Raw genomic sequence first — 21,421 nt, forward strand, 5'->3', positions numbered from 1 at the left:
GACACAGAACAGTCGAGTAGGTTTGTCACCACTGACGGCATTTTATTCCAGGGCACATGACATCAGATCTCAGACACTACATTAGCCAACTACGCAGCAGTGCGACTTCCTCCAGTCCCGCCCTTCTTCACACCGATACCCCGCGTCCGCAGTCAGGATCGGGCGCCTCCGTGATCCACACCGACCCTAGAAGGGAACATGCAAAATTATCTCGTTACTTACAATACAAATTGTGCACATCCTATCCATTAGCACCACATTTGCACAGCTCACCAATTCTAACCTTACAAAACAGATGGTCATGTTAAATATATGCATCAATCTGCAAAACTAGCAGAGGCTCAACTTCAAATGCACCTAATCAAGTACAAGTCACCCCACACTAGACGGATGTGATGCATTTTATTGCACCAGACTATATGAAGTCCTGCCCCCCCCTGGCCCTGTGGACCGGACCCTCATTCACACAGTGTCATCCTTCCCCTGGCAGGGTCAGATGGGTAGTGAGTGACAGTCATAATCACGGGGTCCTCTGTGGAGCACAAACGCAACTCTGCACAGCTTACCTGCTGCACAAACAGGACGGAAAGGGACAGCACTCTCGCTTCCGCTCAGCTCAGCATGCGGACCTGGGGGGCAGGAGGGGACAGAGACAGTGAGAACCATGTGACGTCTCGCTCAAAGACCATTACAGCTGATCAATCCGGAAACATCAGTGTGGTGTAGATCAAATTCAGTGAGGAAGACAATACACTGCTAGTGGACAACAACGCGCTAGTCAAGATTGTGGGCATCGATTGAATTTATCAGTTTTATTATGGATAGAAAGATTAAACTAAGAAACAGACTGACCAGCTTTGGGGTTATTGGGTCAAGATAAGAGCCACTGGGGCAGCAGAGGGGCAGCACTGCGCTTCCACAGACTGGCTTTGAAGGAAGCAATCTAGTCGAGTGTCCTCATATCAATTAATTTCTAATCACAGCATTTCATGATGTGAACAGCAGAAAAGTTTTAATCACAGGACACGGGCACGCTACACGAACACTACAGACCCACCCATCCCTCTATAGTCTATCGATATCCATCCATGCATCCCTCCCTCTATAATCTATCGATATCCATCCATCCCTCCCTCCCTCTATAGTCTATGGACATCCATCCATCGCTGCCTCTATACTCGCTATCCATCCATCCCTCCCTCTATAGTCTATGGACATCCATCCATCCATCCATCCATCCCTCCCTCTAGTCTATGGATCTCTACGCAGATGCGAGCCCCACGGGGCGCAGACCCGCACGCACCTACCGCAGTCGCGCCGCTGCGCCGCCGCCGTGCTTTTCGCATTTTGAGGTTCAAATCTCCCGCCCCGTCGACAGGCTTTAAGGGTCGCCTTTCTGCCGCGGCGGCCTCTGCTGTATAGAGGCCGCCTGGTCCCGCCGCCCGAGCGCCGCCATTCCCGCTCCTCCACAGAGCAGCGCCAAAGAGACGGAAGAGCCGCCTGGAGCAGCTTTATATGGGCGGCGCAGAGCATGACGGGTACCGACGACAGCAGCGCTCCGTTTCCTTCAACAGGGGGCGGGACTTCCGCTGACACTCTGTCCTACACAGTGCTGTCTTGCTAAAACATCTGAATACAAAAATAGGAGAAAACTAATGGAACAAAGTGCTTACGTGAAACACTTATAAAGCGTTGAAATCCTTCACATTAGACATTACAAATTAATCTACTGTATAGTCTTTGCACACAGACAGATATGGAGATTAGAGTCGAGCACTAGGTGTGGCTTCATTATTTATGGCAGTGGTTCTCAATCCTGCTCCTGGAGGAGCCCCTACCCTGCTGGTTTTTGTTCCAACCAAGATCTCCATTACTTAATTGAACCCTTTATTGAAGTCATTTGATTACATTTGACTCTTTAAATTATGTAACCGAGAAAAAGTTGGTTCCTTAAAATGTTCCTTATACAATTGTATACTTAATTTAAAACCCCTACTGTTAAAATAGTAAAGGCTGTGATGTAGGAAATTATTAGTTAAATTAAGGGTTCAATTAAGTAACGGAGAGCTCAGTTGGAACAAATACCAGCAGGGTAGGGGCTCCTCCAGTACTACTAGGTTTGGGAACCACTGACTTAGTAAAAGCACCCAGAGACCAAACACGCTCCCCTCCAAAGACACAACAGCCAAGCTCTGGTCAAGGTCCATGGAAGCACATCTCCTACCCTCGTCTGAAGGCCCTGACCCACAGCACAGCAGCCTGTCTAATACAGTCACACAAGGTGTGCCATTCATCAAGAATAAACTTACCTGCAGATCTGACAAACACTGAACACAATTCAGTTACAGAACTGTATAAATTTTATTTGCTTTATAGTTTGCTTACAATATAGACTCACTGAACATTTTAAGTATGTTCACTAAATATAAATCTTTTTGTTAAAGGTTGCAAATAATTAAAAATTATCTCTTTAATTCTGAGTGATAGTAGGTGTTATATTGTCATAATGCTTTTTGTAACTCATTTAATGGAAGAATGACAGATTGATAAATTAAATAATTCTCTAGACAAAAAAGCAGAAATGTTTACAAAGCAGGTTGGAAAAATAAAATAAAATAAATCCCCCAAAACATTTGATTCCACCTTCAAAAGTAACACACGCAGTGGTCACACCAACATACACAATCTACAAATCCAAACACTACAGATTTTGTCGCACAAGGTCTTCAATACACGTTACAGAGATGCAGAAAAAAATATAACTTTCACATATTAGTACAGAGCTTCGGTGTAAAAAAAAAAGAAAAAAAAAAAAGTGAATATTACAATTCTTTAAACCTCGATAAAGTACAAAGCAGCGCTAATGTATTCAATTACACTAATTTACATTTATACAGCATGGCTTCGCTCTCCCTGACAGGCGAAGCAGGTTGTACTGCTGGACCGTCCGCTGCACAACGACCCAGTCACTCCTGGCGTTCACTGCCAGACCAGAGGGGGGGAAATGGAGAGGAAAAAAATAAGAAAAAGCTCTGCGCTTCATGTTTGTTTTAAACCTGGTTTGTTCCCTTTTTTAATATGTAAAACCCCCCAAAAAAAAAAATCCTGCTTTTCAAATGACACAGTGTGAAGGTGGCAGACAAGGTTAAGGTGAGTAAAGAAAAACTGGCACTAGGAGATGCTCGTGGCATTCACAAGATTTCATAACTTTTATTTATTTCAACATGCTGATACCACTTTATATAGGTAGTATGAATGGGGCATCATGAGGTTTGGGATTGCTTAATTCACTTGTCCAATTGGGCTCCCGTTTCTTCATTTCCAGTGCTACTGTGATGAGCCGGCCTGGGGGGAGTGGGCTCCAGCACGGAGCTCCACCACAACACACCGTCCCAGTGAACCACACCGCTGAGGCGCAGAGTCAAAGGCACGGAGCTGCTGAAGTAGGCACCTATTGGTTTGATTCTTATTCTTAGCCTCTTTGATCAACGCCACATCTGTACTGGACTGGAGTTGGCGAGTTAATCAGCTGGGTGAAGCCTTCTTCGTATATGCAAGAACATTTCTCTCACATGAAGAATTAGTCACTCAGAACTGTGGAGAGGAGCACTTTACTGCTACGGCTCAAATCGAGAACTTGAAATGGTTGTGCCTCAGAATGATATTCCCCCCTGAAGTGCCCCAACTGTATTAAGGGTCTGTATCTCCGGTGGAAATAGTTTTAAACCTCTTTGTACAGAGATGGATTAAGAAGATGCACGTTACACCCGAGACACTGGTAGTAATGGTAAACTTTCTGTGAAGATCAATCCAAATAATGGTGTAGATTGGCCAACGCAGTGCCCAATTAAAGAGCCCAGTCCAGCACAACCCCGAGGATCTCTTCTCATCAAGGTAGCACCAGAACAGAAGAATGGTGCGACACCGAGGATCTCCAAGACCCAGGAAAACTACATGACATGCGCTCTCTCTCAGGAGGGAAGAGGAGAAAACACCACAGCACCAAAACAACCGCAGACAGGAAGCATTTCCAAATCACTGCACACTTCTCTACCGTGGTACAATGCCAAGCAGCCAGCTACTTGCAGGGAAACAGGTTTCTAAAGGCCCTGAGCAAAGGTGAAGCTTAAGGCTGGGGTATTGTTATAACTCTACCATCGTTGAGCAAAATCATAATACTACTACTACTAATATTAGTAATATGTCATGGTGATCATCAAGTAAGCGCCCAAATGAAGCGCACATGGGGACAGGATGGACACTGCAGTGGGTCAGAGCAGGCTGCCATGTCGGAGCTTTGCCTCCGACCTGGACAGCACGCACGCCTGTGGAATCCAGACTGCCTTTTCAACAGCTCTCTCAAGAGCATCACTGCATTTCCTTTGTCATGCAAGCATATAATATGTTCACACACCCTCTGGTAATCAAATGTAAGCAATATGATGACAGGGGGAGGGGGAAAGGTTAAAAATACTGCTGTATGACTATTTACGGTGTTCACCAATGGGTCTCCATGTGTCCGTTCCCACCCCCCATTAAAATGGGGATGCCATTATTTTCCACAGTAATAGTCCAGTTCACTCCCAGCTCAACCAAAGGCACTCTCCGGAACTAAACACTGGTGTCAGGGCTGTGTTTGGACATTGAGTTCGGTGCCACAAATGGTTACGGGATACTCAAAGGTTCCCGTCTGTCCGTCAGAGAGTACAGGCATCGCAGAGCCACCAGAACATCTTCACCGCCTGAAAGAACCCAAAGCCAGTGGAGTCCAGGGCGGAGACGGGGCCACCTTACCAGTAATTCACCGATACAGAGGGTCCGATACACGCCGGGCAGCACGCTGCTCCGGCTGCCGCAGTCCGGTGACACGGGAGCAGCCTGCATGTCGGAAAAACTGCGTGTGAACACTTTCCTGTTCCAGTTCGCATCTGGGAGAGGGCTGAGAGGGTGTGTGTATGGGAATGAGGTGGTTAAAGTGATTGGAAATCAGCAAGTTAAAAAAGCCCATCTCAAAGCTGCACACTATCGCACAAAATGGCGGTGGCGTCAGGCCTCTAGAGGGATATTTGGGAGCCCACACTTTACTCCACTCACTGTCGAGTTTTACAATCCAAACCCCCGGCCCCCCACCAGGACCTTTAAAAAGCAGACCCACTACCTTCTTGTGCAAGGTGTCGGGAGACACTGAAGCATCTTTTAATTTCGGCCTCAACAGAGGAAGGGATTCCCTTCATTATAAATAAATACATCAGACAGTAAGAAGCAAAACAAAAAACAGAGAGCAAAGTACTCTTTTTTTTTTTAATTTACTTTAAAAACGTGTCGAGAGAGAAATTCATAGCTACATTCTTAATGTAGTTCGTAATCTTGACAATGTTATCGACGGATGCCATTGATGAGGAAAAAGATAGTTTAAGGCAGATCAGTCTTTGAGATTCACACTGATTTTACATTCTTCAATAGAAACACAGACGAGTGTGATGACAGCTAACAGTGAAGGACAGTGTGGCGATGTTCTGCCCAAGACGGAGCGGCCGGCCACACACAGGGGATTCAGAGTTTTAAAGTTTAAGTTTAAGTCCAAGTTTTAAACTAAGGGTAAAACACCTGTGTGGCTCGAGACACTCACACAGTAAGAGGAAGTCGGGTCCATCTCCAGTGAGACCAGCAGGGGCAGAGCGTCATCAGCCCGAACAGAGGATTATATGAAAGTGCCAACAGCATGATCACGTCACAATAGTCCTACCTAGATAATCGCCCATTAAAATGCATTACTTGTTCTATTATTCATGAGAGCAGCATTTTTATGATATTGCTTATTAAAAGTGAAGATTGCTTTCGGCTGCACTGCACCACGGGTCTGCGGTTTAAAGCCATAGATTATGTCACGAGTTGAGCCGGGGGTGACGTGGGCAGTCCTGCTTTGTCCCTCTTTGCTCTACTCCCTGAAAAACTCCTCTTAGGTACGTCTCCTAGTTAAAGATACACTGCAGCCACTGAGGGGTAAGCGACTTCTTAAATCGGTAATCTGTGCACTCACCCGCTATGTCACAACAGGCCTTTTCAACAGTACACGTGTTAATTTCTGCAAAAATAAACAAGTTTCCTTTTCAAGCCCTGTTCTTTCAGTGGATACTCCCTGCCACTGATGTAATAACAGGCACACATCACTGTGGCGCACCGCCATGGGCTCCAACTACAGGCCGTATCCTTACACTTTTGGCAGCGTATGTGGGACAGGAGGTAACGGAGAGCAAATGTTTCCACTCAGTCTGTGCAGAAGTAAGAGGCCTACTGGAGCTGCTCCTTGCATTCTGCCAAGACGGCACCACAAAACCTTACAGATATTCGTAAGGATGTGTGGGCGCCGACTGGGCAACCAACACCACATTCGACCTGCAAAACGATCTCCCTCGACCTTTTATCTGGGGTTATAACCATGAAAAAATAGAAGACAGTGAATCGGGATTGTATTATGATTGGAAACGTGCCTGGAGACCCAGCCTTCAGAAGCCCTACTTGTTCACCGAGATCCTATACAAATTGTCAGCCGTGTAACTGGGGATCTTCAGCCCGTCTGCTTACCACTTTAAAATGATTAAAAAGGGAGGTCTAGCTTATCAGTAATCGATGGCACGGGAGGCTCTGTAAAATCTGTAAACGCTCACCCGATTCCTGCACAACACAGGGGCGTGGGAGTGGGATTCCTACAGACATCGCCGCCATTCCTTCATTCATTCATTCATTCATTCATTCACTCAAGCGCTTCATTTGCTATTTTCTCCTGCATTCTCACTTTCACTTTAATCTGCAATAAAAATACTGCTCTTTAAAAACAAAACCGAAAAACCCCAAAACCCCAAACAAAGCAGAACAGACGACACGCTTCAATGCTGGTTTCTCTCCAGTATTTGCGTTCCACCATCCTACAGTACTCACTACATACTGTATGTTTTGGGAACCTTAATTTATCGGACTTGGGTGAGCTCTGAAGGGGCCGAAGGATGAAAGGGGTCTTAAGTATGTGAATGTGAGCAGTGCATCCTGGGTAAGAAACTTAAGCAGCAAGAATCTGTAATAATAAAAAAAAAAAAACACCTACCACCCAAAAATGATCTGTCCTTAGAGAGAGAGAGAGAGAGAGATGGAAACAGAGCCCTTGGGTCAGTCAGCGACCCAAGGAACGGCATGATGAGAAGAAATCAAAAAGATCCGAAGAAAAATTCCATAAAAAATATCTATTTGAATTTGTACACGTTGCATTATCAGGTCACTCTAAAACAAGCCCCAAACACAAGACCGCTCCGTCACCGGGGCGGATGGCTCCTTCAACGCGCGGCCTGGGAGTCGGTCCCTCCCGCGCCACGGTCCCCGCGCTCCCTCCGCCAGCCCCCACCCCCGGGGGTCTGCTGTCCGTGCCTGGCACCGCTCTGCCGCTGGAGGGTCTAGCAGTTGATGGGGCAGGGGTCTGTCTTGGCTTTGCCTGCAGAGTTTATGATCCTCATGAGACACCGTCCGAACTCCTCGAGGATCATCCTCTCGGCCGCCGCCTGGGGCCGGCCGCTCAGCTCCGCCTTCTCGGCCTGCTCCATCAGGCACTCGCACGTCGCCTCCGCTACCTCTTTGGTGACGAACGTGTAGGGCAACCTGGGGGGGCGGAGGAGAGAGTTTCCATGAGACAAGAGACCGACCGGTGACACCATCTGAGGACAATCGGCAGCTCAATCGCCGTCCGAGGTCCTAAATACAAGCCGAGCGCCCCCAACCCCTGCCCCCCACCGCGCTGATTGGGACTCACTTGCCCCCCCCGCTTGTGACGGCGGGCGTGGTCCTGGTCAGCAGGTCCGAGATCTGTGAGGACAGCTTGGTCTTGGCGGCCGTCTGCTGCTGCACCCGCACCTCCGCCGCGTCTGCCAGGTGCATCAGCGTCTTCCGCTCGGGGCTCTCCTCAAAGTTCTTGCAGCCGATGCACTTGCAGATCGAGGAGCACATGATCTTGGCCTGCAGGACAGCCCGAGAGAGGGCAGAGACGGAGGGATCAGACGAGGAGAGAGAGAGACGCACACAAGCGTGTTTGTCGCGAGATCCCACCGGGCGACACGTGGGTGCGGGGAAGAGCCGCAGGCGGGGACGGGGGATCTCGGCAGCCTCACCTCGTAGCACTCGCAGTAGTTTTTCAGGCAGCCCGAGCGTTTGCAGTTGCAGCCCTTGCTGTGCCGGCGGTCCGACTCGCCCTCCTTCCCTTTGCCAATCTTCGGCTTGAAGGCTTCAGGGTTCCGGTCCAGACAAGCCTGCAAACACACACACGGTACTCGATGCATGGAGGAGACGTGTCCTCTCTGTCCCTACACCCCACACCCCCTGGTTGTAAGCACAGAGTTCTTTCCCTTCACAGATTTCTACTTTTTTAGGATTTCCTTAACAAATGTATAAAACAATTACACTAAATGAAACATCATTACATATGGTATGCAGTGAATGGACTCTAAATTCTGCTTTGTTAAAAAACTAAGATATTCTGAAGTACATCCTCCTGGTCTGAGAATAAAGGTGCTTTATCTCGAACGAGTCACATGACTGTTCGCTTCACCATTACCTTTATAGCCTTTAGCCGTTCGGTCTCGTGCTCAAGGTTGTTAAAGCAGTTCGTGCAGTTACAGCTATTACAAAACTCCCCATTGGCAAAACAGTCACAGTACCTAAAAAACACACAAAACAAAACAAGCTTTTAGGATTCAACACACATCCACGCATAACACACAGTTTGGAAACAGTAAATGCTCCTTTAGTCAAAATTCATCTTATTGAACAGCTCGATACATTTACATTTGTAAGGAGGAAAGAAAAATGTGCAAATGCAGGGTTAAAAATAGAGAATTTTTGAGCCGCAAAACTTCTCTACATAAAACTCACAGGAGACTAAACGGATAGACAACCGACCCGTCTCCCCTGAAGGCGTCAGCCATGCATAACATGCCTAACCGTTACAGACGCTCCTGCTATTCCGGGACCCTGACAGTAAGTGCTGTGCAATGATCGTGAGGAACACAATCGATGTTTACGTGCAGTTGGTTGTGGCAGCGACACAAGACCCCACGAGCAGCAAGTACTTACAGTTTGAGACACTGTGATTTTGTGCAGTTGCAGGGTTTCCGCGGCCTCGAAGCAGAATCCGATGGAGACAACCTGCGCCAGGGTGAAGAAGGGTTAATCCGTTTTATTTCAAATATGTATTCTATGCAAGTCACCAACAGGTACCCATCAACTCTGGGCTACTGCCGACGTGTCTCTCTCTCTCTCTCTCTCTCTCTCACTCTCTGTTTCACTTCCTCTGGTCAAAGGTACAACATTGGTGATCTCTATTGAACTGACTGCAGCAGCCCCCCCCCCAGCACCCAAGAGACACCCTGTTTTCTTTCTTTGCGCTCAGCCCCGGTCCAAAGCCCACTTACCCGTTGAGAGGCAGCCGGGCCTGCGTCTGGATACCAGTTGACGCTGCGAAGCCCGTGTTGCTCGCAATGGACACGAAGGTGGACTGCTGGAGCTGCGGGCGGTAAGACACACGGTGAGGATACAGCCCTGGGTCGGCTCCCCGCTCCCGTTTCAGCTTTCGTGACACAGGCACCGCCTGCGCTGACCGTGAGGGCTTTTGTTTTGTTCTTCGACCTTTCAATTACTAAACGGACAGACATGTTCTTGGAGTCCTATTTAAACGCAGCCTATTTCTCCTGCAGAGACCAGGGTGTGTTTTAATGATGTATAAATACAAGAGAGATAATGATAAAGGGACGCAAGATAAGAGGGTGGAACTGAACCTCACAAGGTAAAAAAGGTTAAACACACAATGAGCTCAAACAGCCACACACCCGACATAAATAATTTAAACAATGTCAGAAACGGCGGTGAAAGTCTCTCGGGACCACAGCGTCACGCTCTCTAACTCCGAGGCTCGTACTTCTGGACACATTTATAATTTATCAGATGTTAAATATGAATTTCCCAACTCGGAGCAGGATCCGGCGGGTTAGAGAGCGGATTAATTGTAAGAGAACGCCAACTTTGACCGTCCTGTGAATCACAAACTGGAATCGTGTACACAGCCTTGGCTTTATTTAAGTAGTAGAAAAAGTGCGATTGGCGTCAGGTTGTAATTAGAGATCTGTGGGTCGGGTCAAAGTTATTTTTGTGTCTTGGCCTGAGAACATTTATAACATGACTAAGCATTGGAAAAACAGTGGAAATATTCTAACTAAAGTACAGGCAGGTCTGAACCTAAAAGTATGAACACACTCCCTTGGCGTACATCTGCCATCACTTGCCTGCGTGACGTACTGGGCCGGCAGGACCGCGTAGCCCATGTTCCCGGTGCCGGGGGCCGGTGCCAGGACGGTGCCGGGGGGCAGGTTGGTGAGATTGGGCTGGATCTGAGGTAAGGGAGTCGCTGGCATGATGAGCCTCTGCTGCGCCTGGCCGGTCGTCACGATCTGCGAGGCCGTGCTCAGAGGCTTGGGGACCACCTGGAGGAGAATGGGGGGCAGCATGGTTTAGAAAGAGACGACGATATATTCAGGGGAGACCGTCCAACAGGGAAGACAGACCACAAGCAAGAGGGACGACTGTAATAGCAACAAAACAGCTGTGGATTTTTTTATTTAGATTCATTCCGACAAGCAGCCTAAGAGTCAGTGTGATAACGTTAAACTTTCTTCAACGTGGCCCAGATTTGGTGGGTCTATGTGGTCACACCTAGGGTCCCTCGGAGGGGAAGCCTGGTCTCTGCTCACCTGCTTCATGGTCTGTGCTGGAACGATGGGAACGGACATCCGGACGGGCGTCGTGTTCACCACCACGGGTTTGGCTGCAGGGAGGAGAATCGATCTCGTTAGGAGGGTTTCTCTCTCTGGAGGCAATAAAACTACACAGACGACGTAGCAAACCGAGAGGAATCAAAACTCAATACACCGTCAGCCTCTTAAAACTGCTTTCTCTCTCTCACACACACACACACCCCCCACCAGCCTGGCGAGGGCACAACCATCCACCTCTCTAGGTCCGCTGAAGAGGCCCAACGTGGCGAAACTGTGGGGATATATTCTGACTGAAGATAGGGCTGTGTGTGTCTGGAGGAGCAGGGAGCGGTGGGTGGGGGTGCTGACCTTGCTGCAGGGAGTGGGAGTTGGTGCTGGGGCTGCCGGTATGGGCCGGGCTGCTGGCCGTGGAGGCGGTGACCAGGCGCACATAGTGGAACCTGCTCCCCGGGACCTGGATCTGCTGCACGTTGGGCGGCGTGGCCAAAGGGATGATTGTTTTGAACTGAGGGGTTCCCACGCTCCCCACGGTCATGGTCTGGACAGGCTTCACGCTCTGGGGAAGAGGAAGAGAAGGCAGAGAAGCCGATCAGCACCACAGTGGGTCGGAAGTACTACCCAGGCTGGAGATCTGTGGAAAACACGGATGGGGGAGAACGAAAAACACGGTCACCACAGGAGCATTTCCGGGTCAACTCCGAGGGTTACCTGGGGCGTCGAGTGATTGGACACCACCTTGGCCGGAGAGGAGGGGTTGGACTGCTGAACGGCCAGGATCTGCTGCCCCAGCGCCACGTTGAGAGGGACGCCCACTGGCTTCTGGGGAGAGCTGGGGGACTGGGAAGCCAGGGACACCACGGTCAGCTGCGGATGAGACGGGACAGGAGGCAGGATCAGAGATGAGAAGCGCCACGGCATCGCGGGAACGCAAGGCTTAAAAACTCCCTGAAGGAGCATGTCAACAAAGCAAAGGCATCACAGAGGCCCCATCGAAAGGCCCCATAATAACTCCTCCACTAACATTGTCTTTGGTCTTCGTACAGCATGGTAATGTCATGTTTTAATGTTTATCCATCTTGTGTGTGTGTATATTGGGTATTGTAGAGGAGAGACAAGTAGTGCAGCCCTGTGTGTTCAGGACTGTGTGCGAGGCCGGGGTGGGGGAGTTTACGAGGCCCGTGTCTGACCTTGCTGGGGGACTTGAGGGGGGAGATAGCGATTTTGCTGCTGGAGAGGCTCTGGGGGGTGTTCAACGCAGCGCCCACCACCGTCTCAGAGATAGACATTGTCCTCGGGGGCGTCCCTGGGGCGTTTTGGGAGAGGACTCGTCCTGCAGATCAAAGCATGAAAATTGCATATTGCATAAAAACACTCAAAACGTTTTCGGTCACAGAGCAAAATGTCTTCCTTTAGGAGCAGAGAAATGAAACCTTAATTAACTCAGGCCTGTGAGGGGTTTCATGAGGTGCCAGAGAATAAGGATATGTGATTGTGGTGCACTGATCAATTCTTCACACTAAGAGGACATGTCAAGGATTGACAACTCATTACTCAAGCTCATTTGTTTATTGTGCCTTCCTACGAAGCCTTCAAATCAACCACAGAATCTGCTATGAAAGTACTTCCAGATGTAGAGATTACTAAGAAGAACAGGGGCGAGAACCCACAACTCACACAGGTTTTGCAATAAATATGCCTGTGAAGAAATCATGAGTGATGTTAGGTAATAAGTTACAAATTGAGCCATAAGCAGCTACCAAACTGAGGCTCAACAAATGCAAATTATCTTTACTCAAAGACTGTCAACTGACTGGACAGTCAACCAGTCCAGGACCAATCAAACCGAGAGCAGAAAACCATGCAGGTAAACACTTTTGGAGATTAAGAGAACAGCATTAAAACAACAGCGTACGGCACAGACTGAACCCCGTACACACACCAGCAGAGCCCACGGGGACGAGGGAGACTTTACCTGAGATCACCGGAGACACCGACGTCTGTCCAGACATGCCTTTGCTGTTCAGTGGCTTTGTGATGATGAACTTGGTGATCATTGGTCCCGTGGTGGACGTCTGGGTTTTCTTCGCAATCTAAAAAGATTCACCTCACATTAAACGAGTCTCTCTCTCTCAGTGTTCCTGATGGAGTTCAAAGCTCCACTAAGCTCTTGAAAAAGTTTGAACTTGGGAATTGAACCGACACTCAGTGACCGGCCACAACGCGGGCTGTTCTTTTGGATGCTGTATTGTAATTTGTATTTTTTGATTGCTAGGCTCCCATCCCTACAGACACGGCACATTGCTGTAAGAGTTTGAACTTTGTGTCAGTAGACAGAACGCACTTTCCTTTGCCAGCACAGCAACTGAAGCAAATTTCAGGCTAGAAAACATCGTTTTTAATGTCTTTAAAAGGAACAGAGGCTTAAGGCTGTTTTGTGTCAGAGAAGCTGTTGCTATGCACTTCACCGTTCCTGGTTACAACAGCTTTCACTGTGTCAGTGCACAGATATGCATGTGTATAAAAGCACTGAAGGATGTGTGTGTGTCTAGGTAATACACGCTGGGAGGATATTTCCAGTAGGATTAATGTAATGTGGGCCCAAAAAGACGGCTTAGAGATTCATCCAACGTGTCAAATATTGCACGTTTACCCAGAAAGCCTTGCCTGAAGGGGGCCATCTACGATGGGGAGATGCCTACAGTCCCGATCGGAAGACTCTCCTTTGACCCTTTGGGTTTGGGAGGGGAATAAAAAAATAAGTTACACTTCCTACAATGTTTCCAATCAATTCTCAGGGCTCTCACGCCTCGCCATGTGTCCGACACATCTGTTCGTGTATTCAGTTCGGCAGAGCCAATGGAATTCTATTCCCTTATATGGCCGTTTGTTGACGGCACATGGGCAGGCATGTAGCAGGTGGGCATAACAGAGGCGTCCATGCAGAGCAGTGAGGACACGCAGAGGCCAGAGGAAATGCTTCCCCAGTATATGAAGCCCTGTCCCACACACTGGGGTGGACAGCAGAATCTTCTAACATGGGAAATAGATCAATTAAAATAAATATAAAATTAATAAAATACAGGTACGTGTCAATGCTCACCTGCACAGTCTTGAGCTGCTGGGCTTGCAGGGTGGAGTGCTGGGACGTCCCCAGGATCTGGCTGGCCGAGCTCACCGCCTGCATTCCCATGACAGGCTTCAGGTCAGTCCTGCCCCCAATAGTCACCACTTTGTACTGCTGGGGCTGGGGCTTGCCATCCCCCGAGCCCTCAGGCTTTTGGCTGGAGTGGGGCAGCGCCAGGACAATGGGCTGCCCGGCCTTGCCGAGGGTGGTGACCACCAGCTTCTGGCCCTCCTGTTTGATGACCTGAGTGGTGGCCGGCTTGACCTCACCGGAGGACGTGGCCACCTTGTTGAGGATTATCTGGTGGTTGGTGAAGGTGAAGGGGGAGCCGAGTTTGTGCAGGCCGGCGCCGAGCCCGGGACTGGAGGGCTTGGGGCCGAGAGCCTTGGGCACCGCCGGCTTCACGAGGGCCGAGCTGGAGGGGGCGAGGAGCAACTGGGCCCCCGAGTCCGCAGAGGTGGAGGCCACCAGGAGCTGGGCTTTCTGTGGCGGGGGGGCGGGGAGGCTGGCGATTTCCGGCAGCTCAGTCTCCATGGGCACCGGCGCCTCTCCCCGCGCCTCCCCAGGTTCGGACTCCCCAGCGGCGGGGGGTGGCTCGGCCGGGAGGTTCTCCACCACCACGATGGCCTCGCTGTCCATGATCTCGTCAGGCAGCAGGCTGTTCAGCTCCGGCGACACCACCTCCATTCTCTCTCACTCTCCTGGGCTCGGCCTCTGCCAACATACAACAGCACAACGTCAGCACCGGGCTGGCGCACACACGGGTCTCCACACACACCTGAAGTGAAAACAGAATGGACACACTGGAAAAACTGGGATCCCCACTGCGTTTAATAGAGCAGGGGCTGAGAGTACAAAACAAGTGTAGTAAAACAAAATTCAGTAATTGTGTCAGTTCTAGGGCAGAGCAGGTGATGTTGACTCTGCTTCCTTGATTTTAAGTGTAGGTGAAAGTTAACAAACAAAAAAATAAAATATTAAATTAAATTCCGCTACAGTGTAACAGTATAACTTAACATGAGGAACTATGCATTAATGCACACAAGCATCAACCAAAAAAAAGTCTTCATGGCTTGCGTTTACCCTAGTAAACTCCACCATTAACTCTCTCCTGCGAGAACACTCATCTCTGATAAAGAAGGTAAGTGGGACTAGACATGGCCAAGCATATAAATTACACTGTGACCACTCCAGTCCTGAAAGGAACACAATGGCTACTTGTACAATAGTGCAACTCCACACCACAGACACAAAGCCATCCATTTACTTAACAACTCACAGCTAACAAAACCTATACGTAAATTAATGGTTTTACAATAAAGTTTACTACAATAATTCCACAAAACAACCAGGAGTCAATTGTGACACTTAATCTGACTCGAGCTGCCTCACAGCTCCTGGGACCCCGGTTTGATTCCAGCCCTGGGGGTCAGCCTGTGTGGAGGTCATGTTCAGCATGGAGAGGTTATTGATAAATGACTGAATTAATGATCCAGACTCGCCCTGACCACAGAAGCTCCATCAACAGCGTTTCTGAAGGTGAAGTCTGATGCAGGTCATCCCAGGTCAGGACGTCATTCCTTCCCAGGTGCTTCCCATTCCTCTCACACTGCAGTTTACCAGCAGAAGTGAAAAACCCAAAACACACTGCAACTCAGACAGTGGCAGCCCTTAGTCCATTGGGCTGTACGTGTTAGTATTTTTCCATATATATCTCTTTCTAAATAGACACACACACGCGTAAACATATGTATTTTTAGTTTTTCCTGAAGTCCTGATCTTGTTGCAACATGTAAGCTCCCATAATTGCGACAACACGGTGTTCAGACAGCTCCTTAACAAGACAAACAAACATACAAACATTCCCGCGGATCCACATTCCCGCGGATCCCCGGGAAACGGTCAGGCTCTCAACTGAGAAGTGCTGGGCTGCTCTGCAGAAGGCCCCTCTCAAATGGCACCGTGAGACGGCACAATATGTTTATTTAGTGCCGTCTAAACACCACGATCAGCAAGCACAATTATGCTACATCCGTCCCCACAGTTGTCCCTGGTCACCATCACTGTCATTATAAGGTCTAATCTGCACGGTTCAGCAGCCACAGCTGAAAGGTTTTACTGTCCCATTCGAGCAGATCAAATCACACCAAGTGCAACCGTCAGACACTCAGAGTCACTGTGCTTTATTTCCTTACACGCTGATGCAAACAGCCTAGCTACACATTTGGTGAGTTCGTCCTGTGGTATCCGCAGGTCGATGCCCGTGTTTGTTTGGAGTGTCGGTGGGGCAATGGCTCAAGCTAGTCGTGGTTCCTACACCAGGAGTAATCTGATTGAATAAAGCAGATTAGCATTGACCCATTTTTCATAACCAAAAGACAAAGCCAACCTAATTCTTCTCTTGGAAATCAAGTCCCGTTGTCCCGAATAATTACATTCCTACAACTCTACAGCATAAAAAAAGACAATAACAAAGCAAAGATGTTGAGGTGGCCTGTTATGCATAATCCTAAACCATCATTCACCAAAAATAAAATCACTGATCTTGTCCAAGGGCTGCAGGAAAATGTACACAGTCCATCAGCCAGGACACTGTAGCTTCATTTTAACACAGCACTGCGTTAGATTTTAACTAAACATCTTCAGATTGATTTCATGAGGGTGTGAGTTGTAAGCTTTTAGCAGAACCTGTGGCATTAAGAACTGCTGTAACTCAAAACCCATTAGAGTTTGAGGCATGCACTTGATTCCCTTTCTTCATCACTTGAGCTAAATTAAAATTTCTCATTGGAGGATATTAAAAGCAATTAACCTTCTACTCCGAATCCCTGAATCATCCTAACGTTAACTAAAATCTGAAGAGATCTAAGCTGAACATAGTGTAGAAACTTATTTCCTTCTTCCTACAGAGACAAAAATGACATTAATACCTCTGGCAGAAAAGTGTGTCTCAGAAGGGTGCCAAGAAGAGCTTGTATGCCAACTGTATGACCTGTCTTTTCTCTGCCTGCATCAGGGACAGTATTTCCTTGTGGTGGAGGATGTCTATGCCAACTGCACAGAGCAGATTGAAAATGAATATGATACAGATCAGTCAAATCTGGATGCATTTCCACTGGGGATGCACAAGCCTTCTCAGTTTATCACCGTCTGAACAAACTGTTGCAGACACCCATCTCAATCACGAATCATCACAGCTCCTGTTTGTCCCCCCCATCATCAGAGAGGTCCAAGGCTGGATCGGGAGACTGAATTACACACAGAGGTGCGGTTCACGTTTCCCCACAGGTCCCATCGACCTGTGCCTTTAGGAACAGCGAGTCCCTTCGCCTGCCATTGATTTCTGTATACTTTAACAAAGGAAATGATTCGCTCACTGTCTGGCCTAGAGATACCCCCTTTCAGTCTCTCTCCAGCTTCCAGTATTAACCTTCACACAGTGGCCACCAGTTTCTGCACCATATCCGTCATACTTCCCAAGCAGAAGAAGCAGTCTCACACCAGTGTTTCCCAACTAACATGTCTGAAGGTCAGGCAAATTAAAGCTTGTTAGCAGGACGGGTGGAAGACAACGCAGTTCTTCATTCACAGTGTGGAAAACTGGATAATCAATTATTACGATCACAGTGGCTACTACTTCTGTAAATTAAAGATTAACAACTGAGTATTTTAAATAAGTACTTTTATCTGTATATCTTTCCACATTTGGCAGAAACCAGATGTTGGTGACCCCTCATCATATTTACAAAGCCCTGTTCTTATTCTAGGCCAATATCTTAAATAAGTCCGTTACATTCCTGGTTTCAGGCGGGGGGGGGGGGGGGTCCAAGTACACCATCTGATTTAAAATAAAAATTTAAATTACATATAATTTTCAGCTGATCAAATTGCTGGACATCAGGAAGCTTCATATTTTAGTAATACCAGGAAATTGTGAATTACCTGCATGTAAAAAATATATATGTATATATAATGAATGCTCTTTGTTACTTGAGAGGCCCCAGGTCTATTTATTTATCTTATAAAAAAGGGTGAGTTTTTCCCACATAGGAAATCAAGGCTATGTGTGGCAAAACATTCAATAGATAGGTAATTATTGATCATCATCTCCAATAATCTATAGACACATTTTATGGAATAACTTTGTATCCTAGCATCAAAGTAAAGCAGAGTTAGATGCCAGTGAACTGCTCTGAGGATAAGGTACTTATTAGACCAACCAATTAAAACTACATGGAATAAATTAAAGAATATCCATAAAAGTAAATCAGATCAACACTTGTCAAGACAGCTGGAATATATATATGCTTGGACATTGACAAATTGATATTTATATCTCAATATCAAATATAGGCTGTATTCTAAACAATATGGAAGCACAAATATGTCATATGTACTTTAAATAGCATACTGGGAAAGTCAGGAAGTGATACAAAATAGATTATACATTATATAAAACATTATTTTAAATGGTTTTAATTCTGACAAAAAGTAAGAGGTACAAAATGCAATTATACACGTTTTAAACATTTTAATGTTTGGCCCATTCGACATTTCCTGACTTTTCCAGCCAGGCATATGAAATGTATCAATCATTTAATGACATAACTACATTTAAAAATGTTTGCCTGTATTTAGAAGATGCCAAACCCGACATTTCTAGACTTGACTTTTACAGGAGAGAAAGAAATGTCTGCATGTGCATGTGTGCTACCAGACACGCACATGAATTGATCATTAACGAATGCCTCCATGTCAGTTTAACCCGAAGTTTACAGCTTCTCTTCTGTATAATGTCCTACAGAATAAAACCTAATCTTAAATAAACACAATATGAACTTCCTGCTCCTCTAGCATGGCAAGCAATGTGGATCCTGACATTTTTGTTTTCATTGCAGCAAAATGACCCCCTGTCCCGGGCAATCAGCCTTTTGGAAATATTAGCATGGAAGCCCAACTTTTGATGGAATCGTCCAATTAGTTAATTTTAATAACTAGTGTCACTCCAGGATGAATCGATGGGACCTCTAGTGAAAAGCTCAATGCCACCAGCATGTGTGAAATGACAGCACATGATAAGATCACAGGAAACTGCTAATGCCTAACAGCCGGAGAATGACAGGCGTCGTGGGAAATGAACTCCTAAAGACGCATAAACTCAATATGATGCATTTCCTCCACGCATCGCAAGTTGTAATAAAATCTAAATCTATGGCTCCTAAAAGTACATCCAAAACAATAAAGACGAGCCAGAAACGAGTGTGCTGCCAATGACCCCTGTCAGCAGCAGGATCAGCACCGCGCTGCTCTCAACACCCCGTTAACACAGCACACAGCCGTGACGTCATAGCAGGGGGATAAACACAAAGTTGCAGCGACTACACTCTTACACACCGCGGATACACAGATCAAACCTCTCCCGCGGAGGGTAGCGCTCAGACACCCACAGTGCCAGTCTGGCCAATACTGTCACAATAAAGTTGCAGTGGAGCAGGAAATGTGGTTTTACTCATCTTTACGGCTGATATCACTATGAAACTGTGTGCATATAAAATAAAGTCCGTGTAGCTGCCAAATGCACCCACAGTGTCCACACTGAGCCACGGAGACGCGCGGGGGCCGAATCAAACTTTACAGACACAAGATGAAACACACAGCCCAGTAGGCCTTTGAAGATGTACCCAAGTAACAATCTTTGTCCTACCTCAGCAATCCGCCAGATTACACCCGTGGATCTAACCGTAAGGCTTATCCCTTGTGCATTTCCACGCAGCGCGACGCGGACGGGGACGGCGCGGGGATCAGAGCTCTCTCTCCCCGCTTCAAGTGCGGGCTGCGCCGCCTGGATGTGCCGTGTTTCTATTTCAGGCCGGGATTGGATTTCGAAAGATCCGCCATTTTCACCTCGTCATCAGTTCAACTTCAGAGGAGAGAAGCAACATCCCCCCCCCTGGCCGCACGAAAACAAGACGCGGACGGGATCGCAGCTAAAATCCGCCCCTGTGCTCTAGTCTCCCCGCCGAGGCGGAGCGCTGTGTGCGGGCGCCGGAGCCGGACACTTCCTGGACATTTTGAGTTCACAAGTCAACTCCCAAACTCGACGGGCTTCACCCCGCAGGCAGGACACAGACACGCACGACACGCACCGGCGCGCAGCCCCCTCCCCGGCGCCGTAGCGCTCAGACACCCACAGCAGAGCGACGCCGCAGCGGGGCTCACAGCGCTCCTCATCGGCATATTGACCATAATAGCACCTTCAGCCTCCATTGCACAAGCGCACACTGCGCCGCTCTCGCACGGCAATGTTAGAGACAATGATCGGGACATATAACGGGGTTTGCAAAGCTTTGTTTGTTTGTTTGTTTGTTTAATGGAGCTGTTAGTGGAATGTTGAATTCCAGGAGATACATGCATCTTTTTGGCCAGGTTTAATTTAGCATAAGTCGGTACTATGTGGGTTGTTAAATTGTAGCCCATCATACTTATGACATCCACAGTCGACTATAATAGCAGTGGTGCTCATCGTCATCTGGTGACACACACGGGCTAGTCCATCGCCCTGGCAAAATGCATCCATAGTGCACAAGCTCGACCACTGCATTGCAAAAACAACACCACCAGACCAGCCTGGCAAGATCTGGACCAGGTGCACACATCGCGCACACACCGAAGCACTGCGGGCCTCTGTGCACCACGGTAGGCTGCCCTGGCCGGGTCTGCCAGCTCCCAGAAGCAGTGCAGACCCAGTAAGTGACAGGTCCGCAAAGTGACACAGAGCAATGCCACTTATGGAGCTCCCTGAATGCAGGCAAAACATGAAGACAGGTTTTCAATGATCTGATCAGTTCCCTGTGTCCTACCACTACAAAGTGTCTTTACTGCACAGGCATCATTTTGGGATAATAACGGCTGAACCCCGGCATGTATTTACGGCCACAGGCATTGCACAAGGGCACAGTGCGTGTGAGGCTGGCATAGCTGTGCCCCACACCAGTGCCCGACCTGCGCCCAGTGGCAGCGCCGCGCTGGCCGATAAAGCCCGTCTCTGAATGCGCACACATCCCCGCGCCAGCCCCGGCACGCTACTGTCGCACACCGGCCACCAGCCGCCGCTCCGACCGCACAGCCCGGGGGGCGGCGGACGCCTGTCAGGCCGGGCCGGTCCGGCTCCCTCCTGTCGCGGAGGCACCATCAGGCGCTGCGCCGGGCGGCTGTTTACAATGGCCAGTGTGGCGGCTGTGTGTTCATCCCCCGGCAGCCCCGCTCGGTGCGCTGCCGTGGCTCTCGCCGCCCGGTTCTCTTACACAGACTCCCGATGCTCCCGGAGGTCCCTGCGCGGTCGGTCCCAGCGACTTGCGGTCGATTCTAGCACACTCCGCCGGCCGGCCGGGCCGTGTGCCGCTGCATCCCGATCTCTGACGAGCGGAGACGTTTGTTCAAAATAACGCGCCGAGCGCCATTCCTGCTCGACCATCCCATAATACCGCCG

The 21,421-nt window shown here is 48.5% G+C and overlaps 1 protein-coding gene across 2 annotated transcripts; it reads right to left on the minus strand.

Annotated features, from left to right (window-relative positions):
- Nucleotides 1-2,342: 2,342 nt before the first annotated feature.
- lin54 (lin-54 DREAM MuvB core complex component) lies at nt 2,343-21,421 on the minus strand. Of its 2 annotated transcripts, none has more exons than XM_066711530.1 (14): nt 21,237-21,421; nt 13,909-14,646; nt 12,781-12,898; nt 11,996-12,138; nt 11,517-11,672; nt 11,157-11,364; nt 10,785-10,858; nt 10,320-10,517; nt 9,453-9,544; nt 9,115-9,186; nt 8,597-8,699; nt 8,154-8,291; nt 7,799-8,001; nt 2,343-7,647 (listed from the first exon to the last, which is right to left on the minus strand). In XM_066711530.1, the coding sequence occupies exons 2-14, from the start codon at nt 14,617-14,619 to the stop codon at nt 7,446-7,448; spliced, it is 2,418 nt and encodes an 805-aa protein (XP_066567627.1). In that variant the 5' UTR covers nt 14,620-14,646; nt 21,237-21,421; the 3' UTR covers nt 2,343-7,445. The 2 variants fall into 2 exon arrangements, with proteins under 2 accessions (XP_066567627.1, XP_066567628.1); XM_066711531.1 differs by lacking the exon at nt 21,237-21,421 and adding an exon at nt 19,637-20,095.

Source organism: Amia ocellicauda, chromosome 8 (genome assembly GCF_036373705.1).
Source record: "Amia ocellicauda isolate fAmiCal2 chromosome 8, fAmiCal2.hap1, whole genome shotgun sequence".
In the NCBI taxonomy this organism is placed as follows: Eukaryota; Metazoa; Chordata; class Actinopteri; order Amiiformes; family Amiidae; genus Amia; species Amia ocellicauda.